The sequence below is a fragment of the Elephas maximus genome, chromosome 6 (assembly GCF_024166365.1).
Source record: "Elephas maximus indicus isolate mEleMax1 chromosome 6, mEleMax1 primary haplotype, whole genome shotgun sequence".
Lineage (NCBI taxonomy): Eukaryota > Metazoa > Chordata > Mammalia > Proboscidea > Elephantidae > Elephas > Elephas maximus.
The window spans coordinates 19,351,912-19,369,645 of record NC_064824.1 but is presented as its reverse complement, the minus strand read 5'-3'; the positions used below and the strand labels follow the sequence as shown (position 1 = coordinate 19,369,645).

At 39.2% G+C, this 17,734-nt stretch overlaps 1 protein-coding gene across 11 annotated transcripts in view; it reads left to right on the top strand.

Annotated features, from left to right (window-relative positions):
* The window catches only part of EPB41L5 (erythrocyte membrane protein band 4.1 like 5), a 221,259-nt gene that overhangs the window by 55,697 nt on the left and 147,828 nt on the right, over nt 1-17,734 (top strand). For all 11 annotated transcript variants that reach the window (XR_007518074.1, XR_007518075.1, XR_007518078.1 and 8 more), the window contains exons 4-5: nt 16,599-16,641; nt 17,587-17,665. Coding sequence is in view for 7 of the 11 variants with exons in the window: in XM_049889155.1 (XP_049745112.1) it covers nt 16,599-16,641; nt 17,587-17,665 (122 nt within the window). In the remaining 4 variants the exon portion in view is untranslated. The remainder of the gene's footprint in view (nt 1-16,598; nt 16,642-17,586; nt 17,666-17,734) is intronic.

Genomic DNA, 17,734 nt, shown 5'->3' with positions numbered 1-17,734 from the left:
TTTTACTCTTTTGGTGAAATCTTTAGATGAGCATAGGTGTTTGATTTTTAGGAGCTCGCAGTTATCTGGTTTCTCTTCATCATTTTTGGTAATGTTTTGTATTCTGTTTATGCCTTGTATTAGGGCTCCTAGAGTTGTCCCGATTTTTTCTTCCATGATCTTTATCGTTTTAGTCTTTATGTTTAGGTCTTTGATCCACTTGGAGTTAGTTTTTGTGCATGGTGTGAGGTATGGGTCCTGTTTTATTTTTTTGCAAATGGATATCCAGTTATGCCAGCACCATTTGTTAAGAAGACTGTCTTTTCCCCAATTAACTGACACTGGTCCTTTGTCAAATATCAGCTGCTCATACGTGAATGGCTTTATATCTGGGTTCTCAATTCTGTTCCATTGGTCTATGTGCCTGTTGTTGTACCACTACCAGGCTGTTTTGACTGCTGTGGCTGTATAATAGCTTCTGAAGTCGGGTAGAGTGAGGCCTCCCACTTTCTTCTTCTTTTTCAGTAATGCTTTGCTTATCCGAGGCTTCTTTCCCTTCCATATGAAGTTGGTGATTTGTTTCTCTATCACCTTAAAAAATGACATTGGAATTTGGATCGGAAGTGCATTCTATGTATAGATGGCTTTTGGTAGAATAGACATTTTTGCTATGTTAAGTCTTCCTATCCATGAGCAAGGTATGTTTTTCCACTTAAGTATGTCCTTTTGAATTTCTTGTAGTAGAGCTTTGTAGTTTTCTTTGTATAGGTCTTTTACATCCTTGGTAAGATTGATTCCTAAGTATTTTATGTTCTTGGGGGCTACTGTGAATGGTATTCATTTGGTTATTTCCTCTTCGGTGTTCCTTTTGTTGATGTAGAGGAATCCAAGTGATTTTTGTATGTTTAGTTTATAACCTGAGACTCTGCTAAACTCTTCTATTAGTTTCAGTAGTTTTCTGGAGGATTCCTTAGGGTTTTCTGTGTATAAGATCTTGTCATCTGCAAATAGAGATAATTTTACTTCCTCCTTGCCAATCCGGATGCCTTTTATTTCTTTGTCTAGCCTAATTGCCCTGGCTAGGACTTCCAGCACGATGTTGAATAAGAGCGGTGATAACGGGCATTCTTGTCTGGTTCCCGTTCTCAAGGGAAATGCTCTCAGGTTGTCTCCATTTAGAGTGATATTGGCTGTTGGCTTTGCATAGATGCCCTTTATTATGTTGAGGAATTTTCCTTCAATTCCTATTTTGGTGAGAGTTTTTATCATAAATGGGTGTTGGACTTTGTCAAATGCCTTTTCTGCATCAATTGATAAGATCATGTGGTTTTTGTCTTTTGTTTTATTTATGTGATGGATTACATTAATGGTTTTTTTGATATTAAACCAGCCTTGCATACCTGGTATAAATCCCACTTGATCGTGGTGAATTATTTTTTTGATATGTTGTTGAATTCTATTGGCTAGAGTTTTGTTGAGGATTTTTCCATCTGTGTTCATGAGGGATATAGGTCTGTAATTTTCTTTTTTTGTAATGTCTTTACCTGGTTTTGGTATCAGGGAGATGGTGGCTTCATAGAATGAGTTGGGTAGTATTCCGTCATTTTCTATGCTTTGAAATACCTTCAGTAGTAGCGGGGTTAACTCTTCTCTGAAAGTTTGGTAGAACTCTGCAGTGAAGCCGTCCGGGCCAGGGGTTTTTTTTTTTTGGGAGTTTTTTGATTACCGTTTCAATCTCTTTTTTTGTTATGGGTCTATTTAGTTGTTCTACTTCTGAATGCGTTAGTTTAGGTAGGTAGTGTTTTTCCAGGAATTCATCCATTTCTTCTAGGTTTGCAAATTTGTTAGAGTACAGTTTTTCATAATAATCTGATATGATTCTTTTAATTTCATTTGGTTCTGTTGTGATGTGGTCCTTTTCGTTTCTTATTCGGGTTATTTGTTTCCTTTCCTGTATTTCTTTAGTCAGTCTAGCCAATGGTTTATGAATTTTGTTAATTTTTTCAAAGAACCAGCTTTTGGCTTTGTTAATTCTTTCAATTGTTTTTCTGTTCTCTAATTCATTTAGTTCAGCTCTAATTTTTATTATTTTTTTTCTTCTGGTGCCTGATGGATTCTTTTGTTGCTCAGTTTCTATTTGTTCAAGTTGTAGGGACAGTTCTCTGATTTTGGCTCTTCTTTTTGTATGTGTGCATTTATTGATATAAATTCTCCTCTGAGCACTGCTTTTGCTTTTTCCCAGAGGTTTTGAAAGGAAGTATTTTCATTCTCGTTGCATTCTATGAATTTCTTTATTCCCTCCTTGATGTCTTCTATAACCCAGTCTTTTTTCAGGAGGGTATTGTTCATTTTCCAAGTATTTGATTTCTTTTCCCTAGTTTTTCTGTTATTGATCTCTAGTTTTATTGCCTTGTGGTCTGAGAAGATGCTTTGTAATATTTTGATGTTTTGGACTCTGCAAAGGTTTGTTTTATGACCTAATATGTGGTCTATTCTAGAGAATGTTCCATGTGCGCTAGAAAAAAAAGTATACTTTGCAGCAGTTGGGTGGAGAGTTCTGTATAAGTCAATGAGGTCAAGTTGGTTGATTGTTGTAATAAGGTCTTCCGTGTCTCTGTTGAGCTTCTTACTGGATGTGCTGTCCTTCTCCGAAAGTGGTGTGTTGAAGTCTCCTACTGTAATTGTGGAGGTGTCTATCTCACTTTTCAATTCTGTTAAAATTTGATTTATGTATCTTGCAGCCCTGTCATTGGGTGCATAAATATTTAATATGGTTATGTCTTCCTGATCAATTGTCCCTTTTATCATTATGTAGTGTCCTTCTTTATCCTTTGTGGTGGATTTAAGTCTAAAGTCTATTTTGTCAGAAATTAATATTGCTGCTCCTCTCCTTTTTTGCTTATTGTTTGCTCGATATATTTTGTTTCCATCCTTTGAGTTTTAGTTCGTTTGTGTCTCTAAGTCTAAGGTGTGTCTCTTGTAGGCAGCATATAGACGGATCGTGTTTCTTTATCCAGTCTGAGACTCTCTGTCTCTTTATTGGTGCATTTAGTCCATTTACATTCAGCGTGATTATAGATAAATAAGTGTTTAGTGTTGTCATTTTGATGCCTTTTTATGTGTGTTGTTGACAATTTCATTTTTCCACATACTTTTTTGTGCTGAGGCGTTTTTCTTAGTAAATTGTGAGATCCTCACTTTCATAGTGTTTGACTTTATGTTTGTTGATTCGTTACGTTTTTCTTGACTTTTATCTTGACTTATGGAGTTGTTATACCTCTTTGTGGTTACCTTATTATTTACCCCTATTTTTCTAAGTAAAAACCTAACTTGTAATGTTCTATATTGCCTTGTATCACTCTCCATATGGCAGTTCTGTGCCTCGTGTATTTAGTCCCTCTTTTTGATTATTGTGATTTTTAACATATTGATTTCCGTGATTCCCTGTTATGAGTATTTTTTTTTTAATTAATCTTAATTTGTTTTTGTGATTTCCCTATTTGAGTTGATATCAGGATGTTCTGTTTTGTGACCTTGTGTTGTAGTGGTATCTGATATTATTGGTTTTCTGACCAAACAATATCCTTTAGTATTTCTTGTAGCTTTGGTTTGGTTTTTGCAAATTCTCTAAACTTGTGTTTATCTGTAAATATCTTAATTTCTCCTTCATATTTCAGAGAGAGTTTTGCTGGATATATGATCCTTGGCTGACAGTTTTTCTCCTTCAGTGCTCTGTATATGTCGTCCCATTCCCTTCTTGCCTGTATGGTTTCTGCTGAGTAGTCTGAACTTATTCTTATTGATTCTCCCTTGAAGGAAACCTTTCTTTTCTCCTGCCTTCTTTTAAAATTTTCTGTTTATCTTTGGTTTTGGTGAGTTTGATGATAATATGTCTTGGTGTTTTTCTTTTTGGATCAGTCTTAAATGGGGTTCGGTGAGCATCTTGGATAGATATCCTTTCGTCTTTCATGATGTCAGGGAAGTTTTCTGTCAGGAGTTCTTCAACTATTTTCTCTGTGTTTTCTGTCCTCCCTCCCTGTTCTGGGACTCCAGTCACGCACAAGTTATCCATCTTGATAGAGTCCCACATGATTCTTAGAGTTTCTTCATTTTTTTTAATTCTTTTATCTGATTTTTTTTCAGCTATGTTGGTGTTGATTCCCTGGTCCTCCAGATGTCCCAGTCTGCATTCTAATTGCTCGAGTCTGCTCCTCTGACTTCCTATTGTGTTGTCTAATTCTGTAATTTTATTGTTAATCTTTTGGATTTCTACATTCTGTCTCTCTATGAATTCTTGCAACTTACTAATTTTTCCACTGTGTTCTTGAATAATCTTTTTGAGTTCTTCAACAGTTTTATCAGTGTGTTCCTTGGCTTTTTCTGCAGTTTGCCTTTTTTTGTTTGTGATGTCTTGAAGCATTCTGTAAATTAGTTTTTTACGTTCTGTATCTGATAATTCCAGGATTGTATCTTCATTTGGGAAAGATTTTGATTCTTTTGTTTGGGGGATTGTAGAAGCTGTCATGGTCTGCTTCTTTATGTGGTTTGATATGGACTGCTGTCTCCGAGCCATCACTGGGAAACTAGTTTTTCCAGAAAATCCGCTAAAAGAAATGCAGTCAGATCCCTATCCGAATTGCCTTTGGGTTGGTTATAACCGCCACCTTGTTCCCTGTAAGGATGAAAATCTGAGATTTGGATTATATATGCTTGGCTGTAGCTGGTTCTGTGTTTTTAGTCCAATTAGGGGTGGATTTTTGGTCCCTGGGGTTTTTTTTTTGTTGTTGTTGTTCCTTCTGTCAGGCCGAAAGAGTGGGTTAGGAAAAGACCAAAAGACAAAAAAAGCGGGGGGGGAAGCCAAGCCGCCGCAGAGCTGTTCTACCTCTGGCTCAGGCAATTCCAAGGTTAATGAAGCCGCCTGGGAGGGGTGGGGGAGGGGTCAGAGAGATAGGAGAGTAGCACCTCAGAATATAGCCAGAGTTGCTTGTCTTGCTTGGAATGACTATTATATATGAGTTTCCCACGGGGCGTGTCGCCTATGTGTGCTGGCTGTGTGGAGATTGCCTCCGGGGGTCTGGCCGTCTGAATCCACCCGCTGCCAGTCTAAATCCTAGCGTGAAGGTTCCCGTGCTGGGACGCTTTACTCCTGGCTCCAAAATCAGTCGCTGCCTCCCGGGGACTTCTCCTCCCGCCAGCCGTGGCTGCGCCGCCCCGTGGACCTGCTGGGCCCCCTCCCAGGGTTAGTTCAGGGGAATGGAGCAGCTCTCCGTGCTTGTGCCATGACAGCGCCCAGTCAAAATCCCGGCGGGACGGTTCCCCGGCTGGGTCGCTGCTCTCCCAGCTCCAAGACCAGTCACTGCCTCCCAGGGACTTCTCCCACCGGCTGCGTCGTCATGCCGCTGGCGCGAACCGGCTGGGCCCCCTCCCAGGGTGAGTTCAGGTGTGTAGGGCTGGGCCCCTTGTTTGTGCCGTGAGCTCCCCTGGGCTCTGCCCTAAATCGTGTGCCAAAGGTTACCTGACTGGGATGCTGGCTCCAGGCTCCGAAAACAATCGCTGCTTCCCCGTGTTTGTTCATTTTCCGTCTCTAAATCTGTGTTTGTTGTTCAGGGTTCGTAGATTGTTATGTACTTGATCGATTCACTTGTTTTTCAGAGTCTGTGTTGCAAGAGGGATCCGAGGTAGCGTCTCCCTAGTCCCCCATCTTGGCCCCGCCCCCCTAGTTTAACTTTTAAGAATTCTACACAAAGAGACAAAGTGGAAAATATTCTTATATTTGTGTTGCTGATTTAAATGTTCCATTGGAATGTGTAATAACAGAGACTTTAACTCCCAGAGAAGAAGAATTTATATGCAATCTGGACCAAATTGAATTGCCTTCAGTTAGATTACAGCAATATATTTGCTTCGGTTTTCTTAACACATGTTTTTTAAAATAATATTTTATCGTGTTTAAGGTGAAACCTTATACTGCAAATTAGATTCCCATTTAACAATTTCTACATAAATTATTCAGTGATATTGGTTACAGTTTTCACAGTGTGTCATCATTCTCATTCATTCCATTCTGGTTGTACCCTTTCCAGTACTCTATAGTTTCCCTTTTCCCCGGTAGTCTACTTCTGAAAAGCATTAGCCAGTGAAAACCTTATGAATAGCAGCGGTCCATTGTCTGATACAGTGCTGGAAGGTGAGCCCCCCAGGTTGGAAGGTACTCAGAAGATGACTGCGGAAGAGCTGCCTCCTCAAAGTAGAGTCGACCTTAATGATGTGGATGGAGTAAAGCTTTCGGGACCTTCATTTGCTTATGTGGCATGACTCAAAATGAGAAGAAACAGCTGCAAACATCCATTAATAATCAGAACCTGGAATGTATGAGTATGAATCTAGAAAAATTGGAAATCGTCAAAAATGAAATGGAACGCATAAACATAGATATCCTAGGCATTAGTGAGCTGAAATTGACTGGTATTGGCCATTCTGAGTCAGACAATCGTATAGTCTTCTGTGCTGGGAATGACAACTCTAAGATGAATAGTGTTGCATTCATCGTCAAAAAGAAAGTTTCAAGATCTATCCTGAAGTACAACGCTTTCAGTGAGAGGATAATACCCATACGCCTACAAGGAAGACCACTTAACACGACTATTATTCAAATTTAAACACCAACCACTAGGGCCAAAGATGAAGAAATGGAAGATTTTTATCAGCTTTTGCAGTCTGAAATTGATCGAACATGCAGTCAAGATGCATTGATAATTACTGGTGATTGGAATGGGAAAGTTGGAAACCAAGAAGGATCAGTAGTTGGAAAATATGGCCTTGGCGATAGAAACAATGCTGGAGATTGAATGATAGAATTTTGCAAGACCAACGACTTCTTCATTGCAAATACCTTCTTTCACCAACATAAATGGCGATTATACACATGGACCTTGCCAGATGGAACACACGGAAATTGAATTGACTACATTTGTGTTAAGAGGCTATGGAAAAGCTCAATATCATCTGTCAGAGCAAGGCCAGAGGCCAACTGGAGTAGACCATCAGTTGCTCATATGCAAGTTCCAGCTGAAATTGAAGAAAATCAGAGCAAGTCCACGAGAGCCAAAATATGACCTCGCGTATATCCCACCTGAATTTAGAGACCATCTGAAGAAGAGATTTGATGCATTGAACACTAGTGACTGCAGACTAGACAAGTTGTGGAATGACATCAAGGACATCATCCATGAAGAAAGCAGGAGGTCACTGAAAAGACTGGAAAGAAAGAAAAGACCAAGATGGATGTCAGAGAAGACTCTGAAACTTGCTCTTGAGAGTCGAGCAACTAAGTCAGAAGTAAGAATTGATGAAGTAAAAGAACTGAACAGAAGATTTCAGTGGACGGCTTGAGAAGACAAAGTAATATAATGACATGTGCACAGAGCTGGAGACGGAAAACCAAAAGGGAAGAACACGCTCAGCATTTCTCAAGCTGAAAGAAGTGAAGAAAAAATTCAAGCCTCGAGTTGCAATAGTGAAGGATTCCATGGGGAAAATATTAAACGACCCAGGAAGCATCAAAAGAAGATGGAAGGAATACACAGAGTCATTATACCAAAAAGAACTTGTCAATATTCAACCATTTCAAGAGGTGGCATATGATCAGGAACCGATGGAACCGAAGGAAGGAGTCCAAGCTGCGCTGAAGGCATTGGCGGAAAACAAGGCTCCAGGAATTGATGGAATATCAATTGAGATGTTTCAACAAACACATGCAGCGCTGGAGGTGCCCACTTGTCTATTCCAAGAAATATGGAAGACAGCTTCCTGGCCAACTGACTGGAAGAGATCCATATTTATGTGTATTCCCAAGAAAGGTGATCCAACCGAATGTGGAAATTATAGAATAATGTCATTAATATCACACGCAAGCAAAATTTTGCTGAAGATCATTCAAAAATGGTTGCAGCCGTATATCGACAGGAAACTGCCAGAAATTCAGGCCAGTTTCAGAAGAGGATGTGGAACCAGGGATATCATTGCTGATGTCAGATGGATCCTAGCTGAAAGCAGAGAATACCAGAAGGATGTTTACCTGTGTTTTATTGACTATGCAAAGGCATTCGACTGTGTGGATGAAAACAAGCTATGGATAACACTGCCAAGAATGGGAACTCCAGAACACTTAATTGTGCTCATGAGGAACACTTGCATAGATCAAGAGGAGAGGTGTGCATCAGGGTTGTATTCTTTCACCATACCTGTTTAATGTGTATGCTGAACAAATAATCCGAGAAGCTGGACTTTATGAAGAAGAATGGGGCATCAGGATTGAAAGAAGACTCATTAACAACCTGCGTTATGCAGATGGCACAGGCTTGCTTGCTGAATGTGAAGAGGACTTGAAGCACTTACTAATGAAGATCAAAGACCATAGCCTTCAGTACAGGTTACACCTCAAGATAAAGAAAACAAAAATCCTCACAGCTGGTCCAGCGAGCAACATCATGATAAACAGAGAAAAGAATGAAGTTGTCAAGGATTTCATTTTACTTGGATCCACAATCAACAGCCATGGAAGCAGCAGTCAGGAAATCAAAAGACGCATTGCATTGGGCAAGTCTGCTGCAAAGGACCTCTTCAAAGTGTTGAAGAGCAAAGATGTCACCTTGAAGACTAAGGTGCCCCTGACCCAAGCCATGGTATTTTCAATCACATCATATGCATGTGAAAGCTGGACAATGAATAAGGAAGACTGAAGAGGAGTTGACGCCTTTGAATAGTGGTGTTGGCAAAGAATATGGAATATACCATGGACCGCCAAAAGAACGAACAAATCTGTCTTGGTAGAAGTGAGGCCAGAGTGCTCCTTAGAGGCAAGGGTGGCAAGACTGTGTCTTACATACTTTGGACATGTTGCCAGGAGGGATCAGTCCCTGGAGAAGGACATCATGCTTGGCAGAGTACAGGGTCAGCGGAAAAGAGGAAGATTCTCAACAAGGTGGATTGACACAGTGGCTGCAACAATGAGCTCAAGCATAACAGTGATTGTAAGGATGGTGCAGGACCGGGCAGTGTTTGGTTCTGTTGAGCGCAGGGTCGCTATGAGTTAGGGTCGCTATGAGTTGGAATCGACTCGACGGCACGTAGCAACAACAACAACAGTTTCCCTGCCGGTTCATTATCATAGATTTTTTTAATATTTGTTTTTAAATAACCCTTTAATTTAGAGCAGCAGCCTCTGTTTCTCATAGAAAAATCATTTTTCACTGAGGCAGTTGTTTTGAAAGGTGGATAACATTTCTCTGTGTTAGGCTCTAAGCTTTCTGAGCAAAAATCGCAGTGTATTTCTCTAACTGAGCAATATAGGTGGTGGTTAAAAGGCAGGAATCATTAATTTGAATCGTTGTTTGCAGCAGGCCTTCAAACTAGCCGTTCCCTGTTCATTCATGCCGACGAAGTGAAAGTGGAACTGACCCAGAACCATAATTGGAACAGGAAAAGTTAGAGTCGAAGGCCTGGAATGGAATACTTGGAAGAGGCATGGTGAGCCCATTCCGGAGCCTGACATGTGAGATGGGATTATTGGCAGGGCTGAGAGAGTCACACATTCAAAGTCGCGTGGTCGGCCGCCATCCTTGAGTGGAGCACCGCTGTCTCCTACTCTGAGCAAAATCAGGCAGGCAAGAGATATTTGCTATGCAATGCAGACGCTGCCCTTGTTTCCTAAGAAGAAGATGAAGTTTCTAGCAGGCCTTTGACCTACAATTTTTCTCGTTCCGGTTATCATTCTGGTTCATCCAGATTGTATACATTCAGGCCTGTTCTGGTGTGGCTTCTTTGGCCGTGATTGAAGTAAGAAGAATTGGTTTGAAGGCCTGGTTTACGGATTATTTGCCTAGAGAGCCCGGGACAAGGGTGAATATTAGTTTCTGTGTCGTCACCAAGCTCCTTTGGTGATTCTTTGGCTTAGTTGTGTCTGATTATGTGTTATTTATACTTTTGAGACGCACAGGTACGTACTTCCTCTTCTGTGCCCAGCTCATGAGGTTGTAATGAAATGTGGCTTTCCGCAAACTTTCACATCTAAGTTACCAACTGAACTTTAAAAGTAGGAAATTAGAAATTAAAAAGTAGGAAATCAGAAGGGACTTTATTTCCTTTTTTAAGATCCTATGAGGGAAGAGAAACATACTCGTTTCACACTAAGCATCCAAAAATCTGTATCTGCGTGCTGCTCTCACCTTTATCTTCTAATGTAATTTAAACTCAACTCCTAAAGATTTTAATTGAAGGAAAATACTACCAGTGCCTGTCTCTGGGCTCTGGATTTTCTAGTCCCTGGGCTAGGAATGTGGAGGAGATGAAAGAAAACAGACCAAAGAATATGCAGACGTGAACTCAGACCTCCCCTAGAAGAATGGCACTCAGAACTCCCCCAGCTCCTGGATCTCACTGTCAACCGTGTTTGATTCTTTATCCGAGTTTTGGGTCATTTTAAGGGAGCAAAATACTCGAAGCTATTACCTACAGGTGGAAAAGAAACTAAAATACATACATACTTGAAAGAAAGCTCTGATCGTTTATCTCACTGGGATGTTTTTATGTTAAATGTGCTGCTTATTCTTAGTAGGCTAGCATGGCACACTTAAGAGACTAGCCTTAAGGAGTTCTAAACATGAGATTTGTTACACCTGTCTAAGAAACACCTTGGATTGTCCTTGAAATAATAAGTGGCCTATATTGTATTGTTTACTTCTTTATAGTCCTCAAATTTATTCTATGAAAAATTTTATTTAGCCTATTGGTTTTCAGTCCACTGTTAATATTCTTCACTCTTTACCAAAACTTACACAGTTTTTTTCCCCCTCCTATTGAAAGAAACTCTGGAAAAAATCAGAAGAAATAATAACATTTTGGGTGGGGGAGAATTATGTGAGGGTGGTGATAGGAATTGGGTATGGGGGGATGGCCCTTTTGCAGGGGTCAGGTAGGACTGTATGCTTTTTAATATTACAGTAACATTACCTAGTACAAAAGATTAAGGGGCCTAGGTTATTGTTTAAAGTAATGCATATTCATTAGAGTAAGTGGAAAATACAGAAAAACACAAAGAAGAAAAAGCATCACCAGCAATATCAGTCTAGAGAGAGTATCTCTGTTACTATTTTGGTATAGATTGTCTTAATCCAAAAGAAAATTCCTGCTTATATATATGTATTTTTTCATGTTGACAAAAATTTACATTATTTTGTAGGCTGCCTTTTAAAATTTAGCAGTATATTGTAAATAATTTTGCAGATCCTTACGTAGTTCTCATTCCTTTTAATTGTGGTATGGAGTATTAATTGAAATGCTGTGTTTTAACTAGTTCATTAGTTGTTGAATATATAGGTTGTCTTAAATTTCCCTGACTTAATTCCTTGTAGGTAATCTGTACACATCCATAATGATTTCTAAATGTGGAATTACTGGGTCAAAGACACATGGTTGTTTGTAAGGGCATTGAGTATTGCATAGTCAAATTACCTCCTAAGGATTGTATTAATTTTTGCTCATTATGGTATGTGAGAGTACCTGTTTCCCTAACCATGGCCAAATGAGTGCCCAGGTGACCCATCATGTACTTGTTTTTAATTGCAGTGTAATTGATAAAACCTGAAGATAGGGCTAACCCCAGGTCCATGGTTCTGGGGAGAAAACAGTGTGGGGAATGAAAACCAGCTTTATCTTCTACCCAGTATGTGGCTGACATCAGGCTGTAGTAGGTATTTAGGACAGTTTTCGAGTATTGGGTTGCTGGGCTGGGCAGTGATGATGGATTGACTTTTTGCTGTCTTAGGTAGGTGACTTTCCTCCTTATTTTTTGGATTGAGGTGTTTCTAAAGTCTTTCTACTAATAGATGGGGTTGTATTCTGCCTGGTGACTGGCTTTGCATTTTGCAAGATTGACCAGCATTTGTAGATTGAAATATGCCTAAAAGTGGTTGCCTGTAGAAATCTCAAAGACTCTACTAAAAACCGTCTAGAACTAATAGAGGAACTAGCAGAGTTGCAGGATACAAGATCAGCACACAAAAATCAGTTGGATTTCTATGCACCAGCAATGATAGATCTGAAAAGGAGATTAAGAAAACAACTGCATTTACAATAGCATCTAAGAGAATAAAATAGCTAGGAATAAATTTATTCCAGAATGTGGAAGACTTATATGATGAAAATTATAAAACACTGCTGAAAGAGACTAAAGAAAATCTCAAGGGTTGGAAGACTTAATATAGTCAAGATGTCAGTTCTACCCAAGTGATCTACAGATAAAATACGATCCTAATCAAAATTCTAACAGCATTCTTTTCAGAAATGGAAAAATGAATCCTCATTTTTACATGGAAAGACAAGAGACCCTGAATAGCCAAAGCAATTTTGAAGAAGAACAAAGTAGAAGGCCTAACACTTCGTGACTTCAAAACATACAGCTGCAATAATTAAAACACCTGGGACTGGTTTAATGCTAGACACGTAAACCAATGAAATAGAATTGAAAATCCAGAAAGAAATCCAGATGTGTTTAGTCATTTGATTTCGACGAGGGCACTAAATCCATTCCGTGGAAAGGGACAGTCTGTTCAACAAACGGTGCTGGCACAGCTGAAATTACACATGCAGAAAAGTGAAACAAGATCCAAACCTTATGTTGTACACAAAAACTAATTCAAAATGGATCAAGGACCTAAATGTTAAACCTAAAACCTAAATGGAAGAATAATGGAGCGACAGAAAACAAAATAGATTACTGGGACCCCATAAAAGTTAAATACTTAGGTTCATCAAAAGACTTTCTTAGAAGAGTAAAGAGATAATCTATAGACTGGGAAAAATCTTTGGGAACGATATAACTGATAAGGGCCTAATATCTAAAATACACAGAAAACTATAACTTAGCAACAAAAAGACAACCCAATCAAAAAACTGGGCAAAGAACATGATCAGACAATTAACTAAAGAGGATATTCAGATGGCCAACAGACACAGGATAAGATGCTCTATGTCATTGGTCATCAGATCCAAACCACAGTGAGATACCATTTTACTCCCACTAGGATGGCTGAGAGTATAACAAGTTTTGGAGGTGATGTGGAGAAATTGGAACCCTCATCCGTTGCTGGTGGGAATGCAAAACGGTACAGCCGTTGTGAAAAACAGCCTGGTAGTTCCTCAAAGTATTAGAGCTGCCACATGACCCAGCGATTCCATTCCTAGGTATATACCCTAGGGGTCTAATAGAAGTGATACAAACAGCTATGCGCACACTTAACGTTCATCGCAGCACTATTCACAATAAACAAAAAGATGGAAATAACCTAAACGCTCATCAACGCATGAATGGTTAAGTAAAATGTGGTATACACATACAATAGAATTCTACTCAGTGATAAAGACAAATGAGTTCCTGAAACAGCTTGGAACATGGGTAGACCTGGAGGACATTATGCTGAACGAAATAAGTCTTACCACAAAAAAGTGAATATTCTACATTCTCACTTTTATGAAATGACATAAACAGGCAAATATATAGAAACTAGTATTCTGGAGCCCTGGTGGTGTAGTGGTTAAGAGCTCAGCTGCTAGCCAAAATGTGGGCAGTTCAAATCTACCAGCTGCTCTTTGGAAACCCTATGGGGCAGTTCTGCTTTATCCTATAGGGTTGCTATGAGTCGGAACCGACTCGAGGGCACCTAACAATAACAGTAATATTCATTAGTCGTTACCAGGGATTTGGGAAGGGGGGTTCACTTTCTAGATAGTAGACACTTATTATTTTTGGTGATAGGAATGATAACACTGAATGTGGGTGAAGTGTACACAGCTTGACAAAGGGAAATGATGTCACTAAAATGTACACAAGAAAAAGACCTCTTGGTAATTGCTATGGCATAGATAATTTTGAAGCAACATCAACAATAACCAAAAAAAGTATGTGTAGGTATATATGTGGACATATATGTGTATATACATATATGTAAGTATATATGTGTGTATCTTTATCAGTGTATGCATAGATATAGGTGTGTATAAATGCATGTATGTGAATGTAGGCATATATATTCATATATACAGTAAAGCTCATAGTGGGTACAGTTACAGATACTTCTTAGACATAACGAAAGCCTTCAGGGGATTGGTTTCCTCGGTTTGAAGATGTGCCGTAGTCTTGTGGAACATCTTGGTCAGTTGGCATAATATAGTTCATAAAGTTTATATTCTACATCCTAGTTTTGTGAGTAGAGTTTGGGGTCTTACAAACTTGCGAGAGGCCATCTAAGATACAGCAGTTGGTCTCTGCTTGTCTGGGGCAAAAGAGAAAGAAGGAAGCCAAAGACACAAAGAAGAAACTAGACTGCAGGACTAATAGCCTACATGAACCATGGCCTCATCTGCTTCAAAACCAGAAGTCCTAGCTGGTGCCGAGCTACCACCACCAGCAGTTCTGATCAGGGCCACAAGAGATGGACCCTGCTACAGTGGGAGGAAAGTGTGGACCCTGGTACAATGGGAGGAAAGCGTAGAGCAGAACCTCAAATGACTAAAACAAAACAAAAAATCAGACTTGACTGGTTGAGACTGGAGGACTCCCCAAGGCTATTGCCATGAGGTACTCTTCATCCTTGAACCAGAACTAGCCCCTGAGGTCACCTTTAAGCTAAGTAACAGAGTGGCTCACATAATAAAGTATATAAAACTAGCACACCCAGGAGGCATCACATGATAGAATATGCAACCTGCACAGCAGTGAGGCTTCTGCTCCAGTCTGTTGAGCCTCAGGCGTTTCAGAAGGGACCCACCTTCACCCTCAATGCGTTAGAACTGGAATAATGCCTTACCCCTAGGTCCAGAGGCATAAAATGTGGCTGGCATGCCGTTTTGGCCAATGGTCATAAAAGGGTTTTAATGGAATTGGACCAACCAGAATGGCAATACGGAGAATGTTCACACGTTGTGAAGAATGTAAACAATGTCACTGAAAGATTTATGTAGCAATTGTTGAATGGAAACCTGAAGGGTTGTGTAAACCTTCACTGAAAAGGCAATAAAATATTATTTAAAAAAAAAATGGATGTCCATCTAGGTTTATTAAAAGAGATGGCTGACTAATAGCTACACACTTGGACTCCAGAGAAAATACTGCACAGTATTTAATTGCCTTTTAGAATGTTTGCTGAACATCCCATTTTCAGTGCTCAGAGTTACTCAGCTGGCACACTGGTAGTTTTGTGAATTTCACTTTTTGGATCTTGGAAGGGAAGAGGCTAGGCAAATAATTGGCCATAAAAAAAAAAATACAGTAGCCCCCTCCTTATGCATGGTTTCGCCCTCCGTGGTTTCAGTTACCCATGGTCAGCTGCAGTCTGCATGGGTTGTGTTCAGGGCACCCTTATTTTCCTTATTAATGGTCCCAAAGTGCAAGAGTAGTGATGCCGGCAATTCGGATATGCCAAAGAGAAGCCACAAAATACTTCTGTTTTATCATTAGTTATTATTGTTAATCTCTTACTGTGCCTAATTTATAAATTCAACTTTATCATAGGTATATATGTACGTATAGGAAAAAACATAGTACATATGGGGTTCAGTACTGTCCGCGGTTTCAGGCTTCCTTTGGGGGTCTTGGAACGTATCCCCTGTGGATAAGGGGCGACTGCTGTAGTTAAAAGTCTGTTTTAACAGTGCTGTCTCTTTACCCACTTTTTGCCTGTCTAGATTTCTGAGACTGGATTCCTTGACTCTGTGAGCTAGTTAGCACAAAAGCACTCTTTCATTTTAGGTGTTTGGAGTTGTAAGCATGTTGGAAAGTGCGCAGTCGTGTATCTTAGTTCCGTGAGTGCTGTCACTGTTAGGGCTTGGTGTGGTGTAAAGGGATTCCTAATGAGGGAGAGTTGGGACGGTTTATCAGTGGAACTATCTGAGATTGGTTTTTGGTTCTGTTTGTGTCATGGACATTTCAGAGTGAAGAGGTTACATAAATCAAAAGGCTATTATTACTCTTTACCTGGAGGTCTGCAAGTCACAATGCTAACATTTTTTGTTTGTAAAGCGAAGACTTTTTATTTCATAGGCAGGGCCATGGTTATGGGAAGGATAGGATTTTATCCTACAGATTTTTTCAAAGAGTACTATTTCTGAGTAGTATCTATTTTGTAAAATTTAGGCGACCTTGTTATTTCACCCGATTATTTATGATCTAATAAATTTTATATTTTTACTGAAACAGTGAAGCAGGCACTGAAATATGATAATTTTCTTCTATTTAATTTTAACAGCTTTGCAAAAGTCATTTATTTGGGAATAATGAGGAGAACGAAGAATCTAAATTTCGAATATCATCTTTGTTACTGAGGGAACAGAAAGAAATATTTTAAGAAATCACATATCTGATTTCAGGTCTTTTTCTGATTGTAAGCTTCCTGTGGTTATTGGGCAGATAATAAGTCTCTCTCACACTCACTCGTTTTTGTTTTCTCTTATAAAACTATTTTGTCGTGGTTATCAACAAAAACATGATGAAAAATAACTTTCGGTAATAAAAATTTAAAAGTTGTATCATCTGCTTAGCACTGAATTTTTGTTTTTGTTTTCAGCATTGGTTGGATGGTACAAAGAGCATCAGAAAGCAAGTAAAAAGTAAGTTGAAAAAATTTGAAATGGAATGTACTGGAGACTCTGATTCCTATTATTAAGGGCATAAGAATCATGTTTCAGGTGAATTTTTTAGCATCTTTGCTTTCCAAAGACAATTTCATTCTAATACAGTGCCCCACTCTGAAAGCCGTATGTGCTTCATGCTAATCTAGATTCACGTGCCTTGTTTCAGGAAACAGGCTTGCAGCTTGCAGATGGCGCTGACTTCACATGAAATGCCTAGCGTTTATTTAGTAATTAGTTGTGCGGAAATTTTCCCGTTTGGCTTCTGTTTAGCATCTGCTCTGCTCTAGATAATATTGTAAGACTTTGGTGATACAATGTTTTGTAATTAAAAACAATTAAATGAAGGCAATTTGCATAAAATGTATTATTACTAACAGTAGTCGGGGAATGTGTATCTAGTCCGTAATCCAGCTTGTCCTGTGTAGTATCAGATTTTCAGGGCAGCTAACTCCTGTCTTCACAAAATAGTGGAGCCAAGAATATAGAGGTTAGTGAATTAGCTGAAGTGAATTTCAAAGTGTGTGGGAGAATTTGCCCTAAGCAATTAATAACATAGGCATTCCTCAGTGCTCTTAAGAAATACAGCTCTGCCAGTTTTCAGGGCTGTTAAATTACACAGTCAAGGCTTTTTCACGTGATGTATTTGGTCCTGAGCTAGAATTAACTTAAAGCTTTCTGTTCTTGGGAGGGTAGACAGATGAGTGTGATAGTACTATAAGATGGTCAGTGCATTTAAAAATCTACTAATTGATCTTTTTACAAACTAACCTGAAATAATGACACAATAACCTACTATCCTCTGTCCCTGCTTCTTCACTAAATTTTTGACAAATTTACTGGCTGAGGCTGAAAATTCTTATTATTTAGATAGTGAAATAAAAAACTAAAGCTTTTTTTTTCCTTTTTTATTTTTAATGTCAGTTGGTTCGCCTTATTGTCTGCATCTTCGAGTTAAGTTTTATTCCTCAGAACCAAATAACCTTCGTGAAGAGCTGACGCGGTAAGACCACCATCTACATTTGTACAGAGGTATTGTGTTGGTTTTGGTGAGGCTAGCTGAAGATGTTGG